The sequence below is a fragment of the Camelus dromedarius genome, chromosome 18 (assembly GCF_036321535.1).
Source record: "Camelus dromedarius isolate mCamDro1 chromosome 18, mCamDro1.pat, whole genome shotgun sequence".
Taxonomy (NCBI): domain Eukaryota; kingdom Metazoa; phylum Chordata; class Mammalia; order Artiodactyla; family Camelidae; genus Camelus; species Camelus dromedarius.
Window position 1 is genome coordinate 20118250 of NC_087453.1, and position 17751 is coordinate 20136000.

Consider the following 17751-nt stretch of genomic DNA (forward strand, 5'->3'; position numbering starts at 1 on the left):
CCTTGGGCTTGGAAGGATGGGTAATGTGAAGAGAGAATTCTCAGGTTTATCTTTTGTAAACAGCCTGTTTTTTTTTTTTAGCCCAATCTAAGACTCAGGTGAATTTAACCCATTTGTATTCATTGTAATCTGTTTGTATTTATTTCCTCTACCTTATTCTTTTTTGTTCCAGTTTATATATATATGTATTTTTTTCCCCATTTGCACTTTGGATCGATCCAGTGCTCTTTGGGAGACTCTTACTAATTGAGCATCTACTGGGTGCTACGTGCTTTATAGGAAGGTAGGTGGGAAGTTGGGCTTTCTCTTATTTGCCTAAATGGTCATTCACTGAACCCCTGGAAATCAAAGGAAAATAAGAACCCACCTGGGAAGGGTAAGTAGAGACTATTCTGAGGTCATCCACTGAATAGAAGGTCTGACTGGGACATCCTGGGATGTTTTGAGACCTAACCTCAGCCTGCTGGGAATCTCAAGGCAGGAGGAGAAAGCAGGTACACAAACAACTTTGCCTTCTTTTGGCATTTCCCTTTCTGTGCTCAGCTTTAGAGTTCAGTGCCTGGCAACAGTAGAAGAAAGGCAGGAGGGAAGAGGTGGTGCTTGAAGTGGTTTTGAAAGAACTAAAGATTTTTAATAGGAATTGAAGGCAAGAGCATTTTAGGCAACAGAATAACTCAAGCAAGTGAGTTTCGGAGGCAGGGGATTTGGCTGCAATTTAGCAGGAGCTATGAGAGAGGGCTAGAAAGGTGTCCTAGAAGATAGGAGAGGCCTAGAATAGCAGGGTGAGACCTTAGTCTTTATACTTGAGCTGCATAGATTCCTGAAATGACCCTCCTTGACTGAATATTCCTACTTGTAGCTTGTTTTTGTATTTTCAGCCTCTGGCTATGAGGTGGTGTTACTCCCATGTTACTAATGAGCAGAGAGGTTCAGAAACCAAGTGGCCTGACCCATGATTATACAGTGATCATGGTGATGCCTAGACTCCAACTCAGGTTGGTGTGAGTCCAGGGCCATGCTCTTGTATGAGACAAATGCGGAGTGAAGATTGCTCCACTCAAGGCATGATATTTTGACAGAAGGTAGTGGGTTGGTATTTCTTCCTTCAGAGTTGAGTTGAAACAGGAGAACATGAGATGGAGGTTGAAGCCGATCCTGCCTCATAGATCATTTTTCCCAACCATAAGTTCTTAGCATCATGCTTGGCACGCCCTTGGCTGTATCTGGCATTATAACTCCAACTCTTCTATTTGAGTGCAAATGCATCTGAGTGATAGAAGGGCTTGTTTGCTCTAATTTTTTAAAGTACGCTGAGTCAGGGCTCACACTAAGTTCTAAAGACATGTTGTCAAGCAAAACCCTTGAGTCACACTCTGTTGCCTGTGGTCTAACAGGAGTAAAGGGCTGAAAACTAGGTCAACAGATCCCATGCTAACTCAGGTTTAGATGTTCATCAAGGTGTCCTGCCCAGTTCTCACCTTTTTTTCCTGCATGCATATGGTTAAAGTTGCATTAGGTTACATAAATATATGCTATGACTGCTGTAAATAATTTATAAACTTTGGTACTTAAACTATTAGTAGCAACAAATGACATGGGACCCAGATCTCAACTGATCACGACACAGACCGAGATCCACAACAGTCCACTGCCATTTCTTTTACACCTAATTGTGTGCCAGGCATATTGCTAAGTAAGGACAGTAGGGGCTTGTGCTTACAGGGACTTGAATTCCTGTTTTACAGTTCAGGAATAGGCTTTGAGAAAGCGAATTGGCTTTTGTCCTAGATAGGACTCTGAGACCAGAATCCAATACCCTTTTCACACCCATAGGTCTAGGTTTAGGAGGAAGGGAGCCCAGTTTCAGACTCCCCAACACTTGACTAATTAATCTGGAACCATAATCCAGGTCCCTTAAAGGCAAGGCTGCCACCAGAGTGCTGCCCACTGTGCGAACCTCCATTCCTCTTCTATGGTGGTCTTTGGGACAATGACTTCTCAATAGAAAAGGGGGAGGCTGCTGTATGTCTGAGCCACAGAGGTTAAATGCATTATATTGCACAGTAGTCATGCTGTTTCCTCCAAGGGGCCACTGCCTGTGTGCAAGCACACTCCCCTCAAGTCTGTCTTCTCCCAGACTCACTAAATACCTTTCCAGATGTTCCCTCCTGTGAGACCCCATGCAGTCCCCCACATCTAGTCCCCTAGGAGTTCTGGTTTCCTTTATCCCTGCCTTTTCCTTTCCTCTTTGGAGATGCCAGGTCTCAGAACCTTTTCTTTTTAAAAAACACCCTCTCCTTTCACATCTGGTCTCCGCCTTATCTCTGATCTCAGGTGTCCTAATCTGTCACATTGTCACATGTGTGACACTGACCAGGTACCCACAGTGAAAGTTGTTTTGTCTCCTACTCTCCCACCACCTGATGTCTGGGCTTCATGGGGAAAGAAGGAATTGGTCAAGGATCCTATAGTCTCTGGCCAGGCTGGATTTTCTTTTTTCCCAGGAAAGGGAGAAGGGAGGTTAAGGCCTGGAGTGGTGGAGGAGGGTTTGTGGAGCAGTGGACTGGGCTTTGGAGGGAGGAGACCTGAGTCTGCTGTGAGCTCACCATGTGATGTGGGGCAGCGACAGAAATATCTATCTGTATCTTGTTTTAAGTGTCAATGATACAACATGTATATAAAGAGTTTTACATCAAGATTTCAGGGCTGTGTCAGGCACCAGTGGGTGGGAGGGAGCTATTTTGAGGGCAGGAAATTTAGAATTCTTAGAAAATTAGACAACACTTAGAAAAATCATAGGATCTTAGAACTTGGAAGGACCTTAGAACATCTATAGAGCCAAATCCAGCATTTGTATATGGAAAATGTAGGCTCAAGGGTTTATATGACATCCAAAGCCACCCTGTAGATTCAGGTGTCCTGCCTGCCTCCAGGCCAGTGCTCTTTCCTGCATACCAAGCCCCTTGCCCACCTCCAAATGGTAGGCTGTGGTGGGAGGGCCTTGCCAGGCTAGAGGTGCCAGGATCCCTTTTTAAATCCCATTGGAGAAAAGCAATGAGGAGCCTGGAAGGCTTGAGGTAGCATGGACTAAAACTCAGGAGAGGTTGTGAGGGCCCGTTTATGCCAGGAGAACTGCAGGAGGTAGCAGGCAGGGGTCAGCTCTGCTTTCAGGGTCAGAGATTTCAGGAATTCAGATTCTTCTACCTGAGACCCACTCAGGACTACCTCAGAGAACAAGGCTAGGAAATCTTGAAGTGATAGAGACAGCCAGGGGTACTTTTGAGATCAGGCCTTGTCAGTCAGCTTCAGTAAGTTCCCCATGGATTTACTCTCCAAAAAGGCACATGGCTCAAGTTGGTCCAGACTCAACCCCAGAACTTTAGGAGTTTCTTCTAGAAATCTGGCATGGTACAATATAGAAAACTGTCCAACAGTGACCCCAGGAACTTACCCTGGACCCAGTGGGTCTGTGCTTAGACCCAGATTCCCCAGGTTGCTGGCTTCCTCTCCCTGCTGGAGCAGTTATAACCTCCTAAGGGTCCCAAAAGTCCCCAAGTACTCAGTGGTAGGCTTTTACTGACAACTCCCATAAACAGTTGGTACCTAACTGCCTTGTACCCTGATAGTTTGATTGCCCCCACTCACAGTTGTTCTCGTACTGGCCTTATTATGAGGCAGAGAAACAGAGAGGTGAGTGGGAACATACACCCAAGGTATGTCCAACAGAATGCCCTGACTCAGCATGTCTCTCCGTGGGGACCTGGGCCTGCTTTTCTACTAACTGCTGGCTTATATGTATCTCCACTAACCCAGTGGTTCTTAAACTTGATCAGAACCACCTGTAGAGCTTGTTAAACCAGATTGCTGCCGACCCCCAGAGCTTCTGATTTAGTAGGTCTGAGATGGGGCTCTATAATTTGCATTTCTAACAAGTTCCCAGGTGATGCCTATTCTGCTAGTCCATACAAGCGTTGTAGGATTTGCTCCTGTGCCTGATGCACAGCAGGTGGCAACTGTAAAAGAGACCCACGTGTCCTGAAAATGGAGGAAAAGGCACTCTTCAGTAGGTTTGCCAGCCATGGCAGGAATGTGAGCTTAGAGCTGCTCCTTTGCCCCCATGAGGGGAAGCCTGCCTGAGGGTAACACTAACACAGAATTGAGAGACAGAGTGAGACATTCTGGAAGACCTGGATCCGGCCATGCTTTATACTAACTAAATAGATCCTCTAGACTTTTTAGTGATGTGAACAACATCAAAGTTCTCTTTTTCCCTTTAATCCGTTTAAACAGGTTGCTGTACCTGGCAATTTCAAGAGTCCTGCTGAGGTGGAGAAGAGATGGTACTAGGGAAAAAAATGGGAAGAGATCTTGGTGCTGAGGATCCTGCAAGGTGTTGGCTCTAGCAGACAGAATCCCCTATGCCTGGCTTTCAGTGGCCTGGTGATTAAGGGCATAGACTTTGGAATGAGGTGGGCTGGGTGTGAATCTCAGCACTGAGATGTGAAGTCGAGGCATACTACTTAGCCTCTCTGAGTCCCAGTTCCTTATTTTCTTTAATATCTACCTCAAGAAGGAAATTTGGGAGTCTGGTTATCATCCTGGCATTGAGCAGCTGCTCCATCAATAGGCATATTAGTATGATATTATGATAATCACAAGTTACACAGGCCTTCAGCTGTGAGCAGCAGACCTGGGTCCTTGGCAAAAACCAGGAAACAACCTCAGAGGAATCCCGGGGAGAAGGGAACGGCTCAGGGCCCTCCAGAGGCTCTGCACTCATCTTGGAGCCAGTGCAGGGGGCTCCATGAGTCTGGCTTGGCTGAAATTACTGAGGATTACTTGGGGTGCTCAAGTACAGTTGGGCCTTCCTGGGGGACCTCTGGAAGACAGAGATCAAATAATTTCAAGATCATTTAAGGCTCGGAAACCAAGGCTGCTTTGGGATTCCAAAGTGGTAGCCCTTGGCCCATCAGTGCCTTCAGTGTCCCCTTCCCCTCATCAAGTCCCCCTCTTCTATTTATTTCCCAGCTCCTCAGGGGCTGCACTGCCCTCCCTTCCCTCTGCAACCTCTGACATGTATACATTATGCAGAATTCCATGTTGATAGATAAATAATGAGGGAGGAAAAAAACCAACTAAACTTTCCCCTAAAGTTATAAGGCTCTATTTTTTGATTTGGGGAGGAATCAACTCACCCAATAGCTTGTAAATATGATCTCACCAAATTAGGTGATTTGGGAAGGTTATTTAATCATCATTATCATTATATTAATTTTTCTAGTAGTTGTGTTTTCATTATTGTTCTGGTAGTCTATGCAGCCATTGAGTCCAGGAATTCTAAAGAGGAGCTCTGAAAGATGTGAAAACCTTCAGGGGCCAAAGGAATGAAGCTATTTGCTGGGCTCCCCAGATAACAAGGCACAATCCTCATCATCGTCATCATCATCATGATCATCACCACCACCACCATCAGGTGGTGCCACCTCCCAGACTCCACAACTCTGATAGCCTGCTGGGAAAGCTGACAATAGCTACTGTCTCTTTGTGAGCCATCAGTATAAAACTCCTTTCTGGAGTGAACATAAACTTTTGATGATTTTATTGAGAAAACAAAATACATTCCTGCCCCACTTCCAGCCCCCAACACACACACCCTATACCTCATGATAAATATACTTGGTGCATGGAAGAAGAAAGGGAGAAATAGGTTTATTCTAAACTAATTGAAATTTACTACAGATGGTTTGGCTAATTCAGTTAAAATCAAATTCTTTTCTTTATCCTGTCTCCTTCACCCATAGGATTGGCTTTTGGAGTTAAATTCCTTTATAAAGTTCCTATTGTATGGCTGGGGATAATTTCCTGACTGGGTGAAGTTGCTAGATCTGTGGTTGTTTAAATAGATGGAGGAACTTAGAGTAAGGATCAGGATCCAAAGATTGCCAATTAGGTTGGCCCATGGTCCACAATCCAATAACAGGTTTGAGATCCTGAGGACTTGCTACCCCTCAGGGTAGTGGTTTTTAAGTATATTGTGTCTACAGAACGATAAGCTTCAATTTTTAAAAACTTTGAAGCCATTTAAGAGATGTAATAAAAACATACCTGTTTAAATATACTGTGTGCCAAATTTTAACACATCAGACACCACCTGCACCAGATTTTGAAATAAACCTCTTGGTGTTTCTGTTTAATAAAGACTGTTCTGAGATCACAGGGTGAGCTGTTAAAATCCTATTACAACTTCTCTGTGTGAATTAGATTTTTTTTTCAGTTCTGTGCAACGAAACAAAAGATGGAAACAAACTGGTTGCTGAAGCTGATATAGGAGGGAAACTCTTAATCTCTAATCTCTGGTTTCATTTGGGGGGGAGGGGTAATTAGGTTATTTATTTATTTTAATGGAGGTACTGGGGATTGAACCTCAGACCCCGTGTATGCTGAATATATGCTCTACCACTTGAGCTGTACCCTTCTCCCTCTGGTTTCATATTTTCATGTGCATCATTATAACATGATAGTAACTTAAAACTGTTTTAATGTGTATTATATAATGAGGTTCCCCTTTAAGAATTCAACTGAAGAAAGAATACCTCTCCTAAAAAACAGAAAACTGTGACTTCAGATTATGTTGCAGAACTTCTGATGCTGGAAGTATCTTCAGACTAAATCCAGAGTCTAGCTCTCTCATAGTTGCCAGTTCGGATTTTGCGCTCCAGCAACTGTATCTGTTTTTATATTGGAGAATTACCCCTCCCACATTATAAAATGACTGTGGGACTGTCTATCAAATGGGCCACCCTTTCCTGAGCACCACTCAGGTCAATCAGATTCTCTCTCTTGGGAATTTGAATTATGGATGGTTCCATGCAAGAACTGAAGTGGTTGGAGGTGACTTATCCCATAGCCTTACTGTGAAAACATTGCCCATTGGTTTCTTTGACCTGGTTCTTTTCGCGTTCCTCAAGGTCCTGTTCTTTCTGGTGCCTGTTGTATGGCTTTTCCTTTGATTCTTTGAGGTCTTGGGACCTCTCCAGTAGTCTACCGTCCTCCTTTATTGGATGCTTAGCCTAGCTTTTTGGGGGAGCTTCCTATAGTTCTAGGATCCTCAGGCCAGAGTCAGCTGGCTGTAGGGACCCACGGCAATGCCCAGTCACAACCAGCCAGCCCAGTTTGTATTCGCAGATCCCTTAGCACAGACAGCCCAGTGAGATTGTGTATGGAGTTGCAGCCTTTTTTTTTTTTCCGGGTTTGGGGGAGCGCCTCTCCTTTCCGGAATGGCTCCTTTCTGCCTCCTTGGTTTTGGAGGCAGCTTCGGGTGTTCCCAGGCTTTAAAGTAGGGGGCAGCATTGTCTCCCGCGGCCAGACCGAGAGAAGCGCTTACCGGAAGTGCAGACTTAGGGCTGGGGTAACTGGGTCTCCCCAGGCCCAGGAGGGAGCATGTGCGTAGCCTGCGGGACTTCCGCGGTGAAGGGAAAAGGATCTTTCGAATTCTTTAAAGAAACAGCCACACACCTTCAAGCAGCCTGCATATATTTGGATTTTAGCCCAGCCCAAGCCACGTCTCCTTGAAACCCCTCCTCCTGAAAGTTCCTCCCCAACGCCAGTAGCCACGCCCACGCCCTGTCCCTGCAAGCTACACCTACTAGAGATCGCCCGCCCCAGAAGGGCCTCAGGGCCCGGGGATCCCCAACCCTGGAATCCCTGCCCCATCCCGCCCGCCACCCTGAGGTGGAAGCGCTCAACAGGTGGGGCTGAGCACGCGGCAGGAGCAGACGCTGCGGAAGAAGCGGCACTGGCAGAAGGCACACGGGTCACAGCAGGCGGGAGCGGGAGGCTTGCAACTGTCGCGGGTGGCCACGCAGGGAGTGGGCAGCGGGGGCCGGGGCCGCGCCACCTTCTTCGTCGGAGCCTTTTTCTGCGAGGAAACACTGGGGCTGCCCAAGCCATCCGCGTTCGCCCCACTCTTTCTCATCTCTGCCTGGGAACTCCTTGGACTGTGGTCCAAGGTTCCCGACCAGATATCCGAACCCGCTGCCCACTACCTGCTCAGACTCATGCCCCCCTGGCACCATAGCGAGTCCTGCCTGTTCCTCCAATAATACCCCACCTGCCTCTATCCTCATCAAACCTAACTGGCTCCGGCCAAGCTCTCTTCTCTCCCTAGGGATTCCATTCAGCTCCATAGTTTTAAACTACTATTTCTGTTGCCTTCCCCTTCCAGTGTATCCGCAATCCTTGTCAGTTCTGCCTTCACAATAGATGCAGAGTCCACCCATTAATTCACTACCGCTGCTACCCTGGGCCAGGCCGCTCGCTGACTGCTGCTCTGGCCCCCTTACAGTCCATCCTCCAGTACACAAAAGGGACCTCTTGGAAGACCTATGATGACATTACACTCAGGCTTAAAGCGCAGCTGTGGCTTCTCTTTGCACTTAGAATGAAACATCAACTTTACTTTGGTCCTTGAGGCCCTCTGTGGTTTGGCTTGCCCACCTCTCCCACCTGTCTTTACCACACTGCCCCACCGGCTTGCCTTCTATGCACCAAACACAATGAGTTACTGCTGCAGGAGCTTTGAGCTTGCTACTCCCTTTCCTGGGGACATTCTTTGCTGTGCTGTCCAATACAGGCAGCCACTAGCCATATGTGGCTACTGAGAACTTGAAATGTGTCTAGTGCGACTGAGGAACTGAGTTTCAAATTTTATCTAATTTTAATTAGTTTATAAATTTTAAACTGAAGTACTGTAAACTACTTTTCCTGTTAAACACAATTTTATTGTTTAGTCAGGACTATATTTCATTTTAAGTAGGAAAAATTAGCATTGGAATTGAGAGCATAAAAGTCAAAGACAGCACAAAAAAGAGTGTAAAGCATCTCTAACTTTTTATATTGATTACATATTAAAATGACAGTATTTTGGATCTATTGGGTTAAATAAATTAATATTAATTGTACCTGTTTCTTTTTCCTTTTTTTGTGTGTGGCTTCTAGAAAATTTAAAACTATATACATGGCTCATTGCATTTCTGTTGGACATTGCTGTTCAAGATTACTGAGTTTCTCAGTCTTTAAGCGCTGCTTTCTTCTAGGGAACTTCTGTGACCACTCTTCCCTTCCCTCTGTCTTATCATCATGCTTTAATTTCTTAACAGCGTTTATCATCTGAATTTATTTTACCCAATTACTTACTGTTCTCCTGTTTTCCCCAGAAGAATGTAAACTCCATGAGAGCAGAGGTATATCTCTCTTGTTCACTACTGTATTCTCAGTACCTTGCATGTAAATAGATTTTTCAATTCTGTCGATCACTTGATCTGCTTGTTCACTTTACAGAAGGCCCAAAGAGGAGAAGGAACTTTATCATAACACAGTGCCAGGTCTCACCTCCCAATGCCTAGTCCAGTACTCTCTACTCTGGTTACAGTTGATCTGATATGCAAATAGGAATAATGTGTGCATTTCAACAATGCCTTAATCTAGTATTTCTCAAAGTGTGGGAACCTGTACCATGGTGGTATGATTTTAGGCAGTATATGAATATTAAATGACACTGAGTCACTTAGTGAGAAAGGATTCTTTTTTCAATCTCTTTCAGCTGGAAAGGCTCAGTTTGCTGCCAATATATCCTTAATGCCTCTTCAACACTTTCTAATCTTCCTTACAACACAGAGAGCAAGCCTCAGATTTAGAGCCTTTGTCAAGCAACACCAACCAGCTAGAATTCACTAACAAGGTTTTATTTTCATTTTATGTTTTTATGGTTATTTTCTATTTATGGCAAATGACACTGGTTTTCTATCATAGCTTTTTTTTTAAGTTTTAATTTTAAACAAATATATTAAATAGGTGAAACTCAGTATAGCAAAAGTTGTGGAAATGGCTCTGAAATGACTGAGGTTTGGGAAGCACTGCATTCATCCAAAAGAATAAGTGATGGTGAACTTTCAGTCAGGGTGTGAGTTAGCATAGGAAGATGCTCTTTAGCAGGTAAGCTATTTTGCTTAGCAAACCTCAGCTCCCTGGGTTTCCGTGGGGGTCTGGTTCAGGGCTCAAGGCCTGGAAAGTTTTTGGTAGCGTTCAGCTTCTTTAGGGCATGTAGGCCTGGAATATCTTTCATTTAGTTCCTAGCCAGAAACTGGGGGGTCCTTCCCTTTTAAGTCCAGTCCCACCCCCACAATAAGAACTCCCAGGCCTACCTTGGAAGAGCTTTTCTTCTTTTCCGCTTCTTTTCTGCTGATCTTGGATTTCTTGTTCAGTGCTTCAAAAAGAGACAGAAGGAGCAAAGCCAGTTTCTGAGGACCCTGAGCTGCAGTGAAGTGGGAGGAGCAGAGGGGCCCGGGAAGTCCCAGGGTCGAGGAAGGACGAAGGGTTGGCTGAATAGACCACATCTTGAGACATAGACCAGTGGACTCTTATTAGCCTGGCTGCTGATGTGGAGCCAGAGAGTGAGATCAAAGAGTCCTCTGACGGAAAGCAAAAGGGAAGTCCAATAAGGCCCTGGAAAGTGGACTCAGTGTATTGTACATGGATGGATTTGTGTTTCCTGATTCCTATTCTCCATTTCTCAGAGATTTGGAGCCAGGTATACCTGATTTAAATTCTGAATCTGACATATAACAGTTGTGTGGCCTTGGGCAACCTACTTAACCTCCTTAAGACTCAGTTTTCTCATCTGCAAATAGGGTACTGTAGTACCTACCTCAAAGAGTTGTCTTGAGGATAAAGGAGATATGTTTATAAAGTGGAAAGCCTGGTACATCGAAGGTGATCAATCAATGTTATTGTGCTCCAGCCCTTTCCCTGATATATCTACAATATCCTCATTTCCAAATGAGAGGCAGGTTAGTAAGGGATATTAACTTTGAGCTTAGGTTCTGATGTTAAACACCTGGGTTTGAATTCTGTCTTTGCCAATTAAGAACTATGTAATCTTATGATAGTTACTTAACCTTTCCAAGTCTTAATTTCCTTAACTGTGAAATGAAATAGGATTAAAAACAATACTCATTTCACAGTGCCTAGCACAAAATAAGTATATATGTTCTTATTATTAGAAGTTGAACTAGAAGATCTCCAATGCCAGGTATTTTTCCCTGAGTAGTCATTCTTAACTCTTAACCCTGGCATGAAAGGATCAGTTCATCCCAGACTTGGTTATATTCTGCAACATTTCCTAAAATTTTTTATCATTGGTAGGAGTTCTATAATTCAATAGGTTTCAGAAATGCTAATTTAAAGCAAATTCACCAAGTGCATTGACTCTAGGGTTTCTCACAGCCTCTAACATGCTAACTGCATATTAGATTGGTGGCAGGCAGAGCTTTCCTATACCAAATGAGTTAAGGAGCACTTTATTCCACCAGGATTGTTTTGAGGAATGAGCACAAAGGAGCTGTGACTCACAGCAATGGATCCTGGTATCAGTTTGGGGAGCATGTTTGACAACCTGCAGCCCCTTCTCATGGGCCAAAGCCCAGAGACCGGGCTCCAGGCCAGGCTACTTACCCACAATAGAGACAGAAGGGAAATCTAACAGGTTCTTGGAGGAGTTGCTTCTCAGGCTCCCTTCATCCCTGGGCTTTTCCTCAGGTGCTAGGTGGCTGTAGGCATTGAGGAAGCACAGGCAGACCAGCAGGGTAGCTAGGAAGAGGCGGGTGACATCCATCCTGGGATATCTGAGTGGGACAGAGAAGGCAGTCAGGCTGGTGGGCCAGGGGTCCTGGCAAATGGATGTGCCCCCTTATTTTCTTTGTGTTTCTTTGGGCTGGACCCTATTCCACACGTGTCCCAGTGGAGCTGGAGGCCCAGCAAGGCTTATGACAGGGAAGGGGAACTATGAAGGAAGAAGAGAGAAATGGAGAGATGAGGAGAAGAGAGAAAGACAAGGAAGGGAGGGAGACTGAAGCAAAGAGAAAAGGAAGGCATTGCAATTGGTCTCTGCCATCCAGAGGGTGGGGTGCTGGTTTTTTTTAAGTCAGTGGCCCCAGGAGACCCTAGGCCTGGGCAGAGTTGTTGAAAGGTCCCCAGTAAGGCCTCACAGTGGCAGAGGTTTTACTGAAGTAAACCATTCAGTTTTTAACTCATGAGCCTATTCTCTGAATTTACTGACGTGCAGAGAATAGGCTCATGAATTAAGACACCATGAGAAAGATGCAGGGATAAGTGGCTCCTTCAGACACGTGTGTGTGTCATTGCATATATATTCCCATGCCCAGAGGAAATGAATGCAGAAACAGTTTGCCTTAGAAGGATAGGATGGACCATTCACATAGGCTAACTAGACTTATTGATTTTATTGCGAGCTGGATTTTGATGAAGCAGACAGATCCCAGAGTGGATTTCTTCCCATGAATGTCTAGGTGTGGCTCAGTCAGGGTTCACAGACTCAGCGACATCTTCATCTTCTCTGAGTGTGGGATTCTTCACTCCTCACCCACCCTCTGCATGTTCTCTCTGGTCTGGGAAAAAGCTGAGGCTGCTTTTCCAGGGTTCTCTTCATCCTGCCATAAGGCATAGTGGGTGAGAAGAGAGTAAAAAAACCCCAATCTGTTCATGCTGGTCCTGCCCACTCCTGGGCTCAGCCTGGCAACTTCTAGCCTATTCCTCCCAGCCCTCAGATTGGTTGGAGTAAAATTTTCTGCATTTCTGTTATATTCCAGAAGAAGGGGACTCAAACAGCCAGCCCCTAACTTCATTCTAAACTTCTTGAAGCTGGAGGAGAGAGTCCCTTTCTTCAGAAGTCCATCTTCTACCTCTCTCAGCCTTAATTCCATTTCTCCTGATTTCTTCAGATCCTTTCATCAATGGGCATTTGCCTATCATAAACTGGCCATCAATTTTCTTTCTTAAAGCCTGAAAGTGAGTCAATGAAATGAGCACTGGGCTGGAAGTTAGGATCTCTGAATTCTTGTCTTGGCTTAAGTGTTAGTAAATGTATGACTTTGGACAAATCCATTCTTTTTTTTTTTTTTAATGCAGTCTAATTTTCTTCTTGGTAAAATGAAGTGGGTAGGCTAGGACAGTGGTTTGCACCCATTTAGCAGGAGAACTCGTTCTTCAAATAAATAATGACTAGCAGAGTCCCAATATGTAAAACAGAAAGAGGCAACGAAGACGTTTCTCGTATCTTTTTTGTGTGGTGGGAGAATGCATTTCAGGCCCTAAAGCTCAAAACATTTCTTGAGGCCCTAAGGTTTCCAGCTCCATGCAGTTTGATCTCTTGAGGTTTCTAGTCCCTGTCAGCAATAGTTAAACCAAAAAAACCTTTATTAGAAAAGTGTGGGGACTGAGGTATAGTAATTTGCTCCATTCTCTGCATCTCAGAACTTTGTGCTGTTCTCTGTCAAATGCCTTATCACATTGTTTTTGTGTTTGTCTTTCCCATTTGATTAAAAAAAAAAAGAGAGGTCATATTTTACTCATTTCTATGGCTCTAAACCTTGCGCAGCAACCAGCCCAGAGCAGTAACTTGGTAAATGTCAGCTGGATAAATGCTCATGTCTTAAACTAAGTTCCTCATCTTCCTGGCTTTGTGGGTTTCTGAAAAGAACATTGTTAGTTGCCTCTTTAGTATCAGCTATGATCTTTCCCCTTTCTAAAAGGACCCTGGATTTCCTTGATGTACATTTTGGGTGACAATGACCTGATTCTTACATCCAGTGGAGGCCTTGATTTATTCATGATAAACAACATAACCTCATCCCATCTTCCTAGTATTGGTTCAGGAATGGGGATGTGACTGAAGATGATCTAACCAGAGGAAGCCCAGGAATTTTTCTGATTGTTTAGGGAAGCTCTTTCTCTCTCACTGGATATGTAATAAGAAGCCTGTAGTCCTGGTAAGTGCTGGCAGCCATCTTATAAAGGGAGGCCAGCTTTAGGACAAAGCTGCACAATGGAAGGCAGATTGGACATACAGTAAGAAAGGACATTGGTAACATAATTGAGCCACTAGATCAGAACATGCCTGAAGCCCATCTCATAACTAGACTTAGTTAGAAAAGCCAATACCTTCCCTTTATTGTTTTAAACTAGTATAAGTTTTCTGTTACTCTCAACTCAAGGCATTCCAAAGGATACTTTCCCTTGTCAATTGCCGTGGAGTTGCACCTTCAGGGCTAAAGTAAAAGTAAGTAAGGTAAAAACTGCAGAGTAAAGTTTTCTCCAGTTGGCAAATGATAGCTTTTTCTTTTTTTTTTCATTTCACACTGGAATATGTAGTTTGCTTGCCTTTAGGGGTCATATTGTATGAAAAAAATCCTTTTGCTTTGAACACCAGGATCACAATCAGCATAGTGAAAGGTTCATACTGTGAGAGGTATATAGGAACTGAGACCAGCTGAGGGAGTAGTAGATCTCCAGCTTCCAATTCTGGAATGAGTATCTCCTCACTCCAGAGTCGGGGCTCTCTGGATGGGACATTGAGCAGAATTGCCCGCATATTTAAGTTGCTCCTCTCCCCTCTCTCAGCCACTCACTAAGTACATACCATTGACTTTTCATAGGTTAAATATGAGCATGATCTGGCTCCACTGTACTTTCTATCTGTGCCCAAACACCATCCTCTCTAGTCAAGAACGTTGCTTTTAATCTCTTGACTCTTTCTTCCCTGACCTTTACATCCTCTCTCTTACCAAATTTTACTTTATGCTCTCTTTAAATTGTCTCACATTTTCCATTTCCTCTTCATCCCAGTCCATTCCTTCCTCTCAATGGAACAAGTCACACTGACTCTACCTCCCCGCCTTTGCTCTTGCTTCATTCAACACATTGTCCACTTCCTTAACACCCCCTGGTCACATTTTACCCATTCTCCAGGGCCCAGCTCAATGCCAGCTCTAGCATATTTCTTTTTCAGCCCCAAAGCTCTGTCCCTTTTCTGAATTCTTCCAGCTCTTAAACTCAATACCATATTGCTTAGTGCTACATTGTCTTTAAGTATTCCTGTGGGCCATTCTCATCAATCAGATGTAGGCCTTTGTTTAAAGGAGGTGGGCCAGTGTATCTGAAAGAATACAGGCTCTGTAGTCAGACAGAGCTACTTACAAGCTAAGCGAGGGTAGTCACTTAACTACTCTGAGCTTCAGTTTCTTCATCAATAGAAATGGACCTCATTATATTTAATATATATGGTGTGCTGGGACTTAACACAGGATCAGGAGTTAATGAAGTACTTGGTGTAAATATTAGTTGTCCATATTAATTACAATGGAAATATGTTTATAGATGTTCTGAAATTTTATATTTTCTAACTCTAAACTCTCTCATATAGTTTTGATTTTAATGATGGGCAGTGAGGGACTGTCCCTCCAACTTTAAGAAGCTTAGAATAAGGGTAGGAGCCAGCTGTTTGGGTCCCCTCTTCTTGGAACGTAGTAGACATGCAGAATATTGTTCCAACCAAGTTGAGCACTAGCAGGAGCAGGCTAGAAATTGGCTAGGCTGCCTTAAGGAGAGCTGGTTTACTACATTGTGGCATTGACATTTTACTTAATTTCTCTGAGCCTCAGTTTCCCCATTTGCAAAAGAGTAGGAATCTTAGTGCCTCAATAACCCTTAAAGGGTTATTAAAATATGGAAATAACTTTTTAATAAAGCATCTAGCACAATGAGGGATACACTAAGGGATCACTTAGTAAGTGTTTGCTGAAGCTGAGTCTCTTTCCTGCTTGAGTCTCTCTGTCCTCTATTTGGCAGCAGGTCTCTTCTGCTTAGCTGATCATACCAGCAGAATGAGCTGTATTTTCCTAGCTCGCTGGTAGTGACTTCATTTTGGTTCACATCCCTATAGCTCTGCATGTCTCTGGTGCCCCCAGCCTTCATTCTCAGTCACTGGTGGCTTCAAATTGCTCAGCCCCACCCAAACCCCTTCTATAGGGCCCAGAGCCTCATGATTACCTCCCAGCTGCTGTAGCTCTGCTGTCATACCTGCCTAATCCACTTTGCCTTTCTGCTTGTTTTAAATGCCAAGGCTACTTGGATTGTATCTTCTTGCCCAGCCAGAAGGCTTTTCTAGCCTAGTTCACTCTAAGTAGAGCCAGCAGAGTTGCCTGGGATGGCTAGTTGGTTAGGACTAAGGAAAATGAGCTGAACTATATTTGAACAATTTCCTCCTACTCAATTCCTGGGCCATCTCTTCCTAGCAGGATTCCCTTCTCTCTTGAATGATGCTGCTGGGCCACTCAGCTTAGAGAGCAATTTCTCCTTCTCTCTTGTTCTCCACACCCAATCAACCAGTCATTAAGTTCTAGTTATTTTTATTTCCTCCATTTCTCACAACCTTCCCTCCCTTTCCATTCCTTCTGCCCCTAGTAGCCTAGTTCCTCCCGCCTGATCTTCCATTAAGAGCCTCCTTACTGACCTCTTTGACCATAGAACATATAACCAGAATAGGCTTCCTTTTAAATAAAGCCCCATTTTCATTCATTTACTCACTCACTCATTCATTTATACATTCATTCATCTAGTTAACAAATATTTGTTAAGTATGTTTCTACTATGAACCAGTACTATGCTAGGTTCTTGGGTTACAATAATGATCGAGATACACCACGATGCCTGTCCTTACAGGGCTTACAATCTATCAGGGAAGACTGATAAGTTAAATACATTATTCTAATAAAGCATGTGCTATGGGAGACCAAAAGACAAATATGATCTGGGAAAGGTCACCTGTGTCATTACTAATCAATAATATTTCTCATTAATTTATCAGGTTTCAAATTTGCTTTAGGACAGGGCTGGGTTCTAATGAGATGAGTTAGGACTGGTACATTTTGATTTTTAGAGGCAGAGGAAAAATTATCATCATGAGTAGTTATCATAATGTTTTGAAACTTTCTATTATACCATGCTGCCTAGAATTTATTAATATTCAATGCAATAATACCTGGAATACAAATAAGAAATATAATTATTGGAAATTACAATGTTTTGCTTAGTTACATAAAATTAAATGCATATTTTAAGATTTTATTTTGTATCCACAATCTCTTCCAAAAGCAATTTTGTATTTAATTTTGGCCTTTTGATTGTTGCTAAAGAGACCATTTTTTCAAGTAGTAGAACTCTGGTATCAATGGGTATTAATTAGAAGGACAAATCAGAAATAAACTCAACTTAAAAACAGAGAAAAAAAGAAAGGAGTGGATGGAGATATGATGGAATGGGTTGGGGAGAAGCTCTGATTAAGAAAAAGCTCTGATTAAGGCAAGTCACAAGAGTCATGCCATTGATTGTGAGGTAGTATAAGTAGTTTCTCTATTTCTTTTGGTTTTCCTTATCATAAATGATATAAAACTGACTAAAAAGTATGCTGGGGATTCCTGCAAAGAAGTGAAAGGGTAGTTGGGAAATCTGAGTTAGAAAAGGAGTGGCTAGAGTTTGGGGAAGATTAACTGAGACCCAAAGTTCACATTCATCACTTCCTCTGAACACCTGATAATGCAGGAAGAATATCATTTCACTATCAGAGAAGCCACTAGCCACTACACAATGTGCAGGGAGGAGATCTCACCAGGCAACATTTCCAGACTAATTCACGATATAGTAAATCCCAGGGCTTAATTTAAAAAAGACAGTTTCCTTTGCTGTACAAGCAACTCTTAAGGAATAAACTTAAAATATAATTTCTTAGAACCTAAGTAACTTAGTGGACCTATATAACTAGACTGAATCTGGGAAGGGTGAAGTCTCAGTGGAATTAATCTTATTTGTGTATCGGGAGAGGGTAAGAACCAATATCCC

At 43.5% G+C, this 17751-nt stretch overlaps 1 protein-coding gene across 1 annotated transcript in view; it reads right to left on the bottom strand.

The window, feature by feature from the left end:
* Positions 1-7516: 7516 nt before the first annotated feature.
* The window catches only part of ASIP (agouti signaling protein), a 66815-nt gene continuing 56580 nt past the window's right edge, over positions 7517-17751 (bottom strand). The window contains exons 3-5 of the mRNA XM_064496845.1: positions 11512-11681; positions 10203-10264; positions 7517-7918 (exon numbers count right to left, since the gene is read on the bottom strand). Of these exons, the coding sequence (XP_064352915.1) occupies positions 7742-7918; positions 10203-10264; positions 11512-11671 (399 nt within the window). The 5' untranslated portion in view covers positions 11672-11681 and the 3' untranslated portion in view covers positions 7517-7741. The remainder of the gene's footprint in view (positions 7919-10202; positions 10265-11511; positions 11682-17751) is intronic.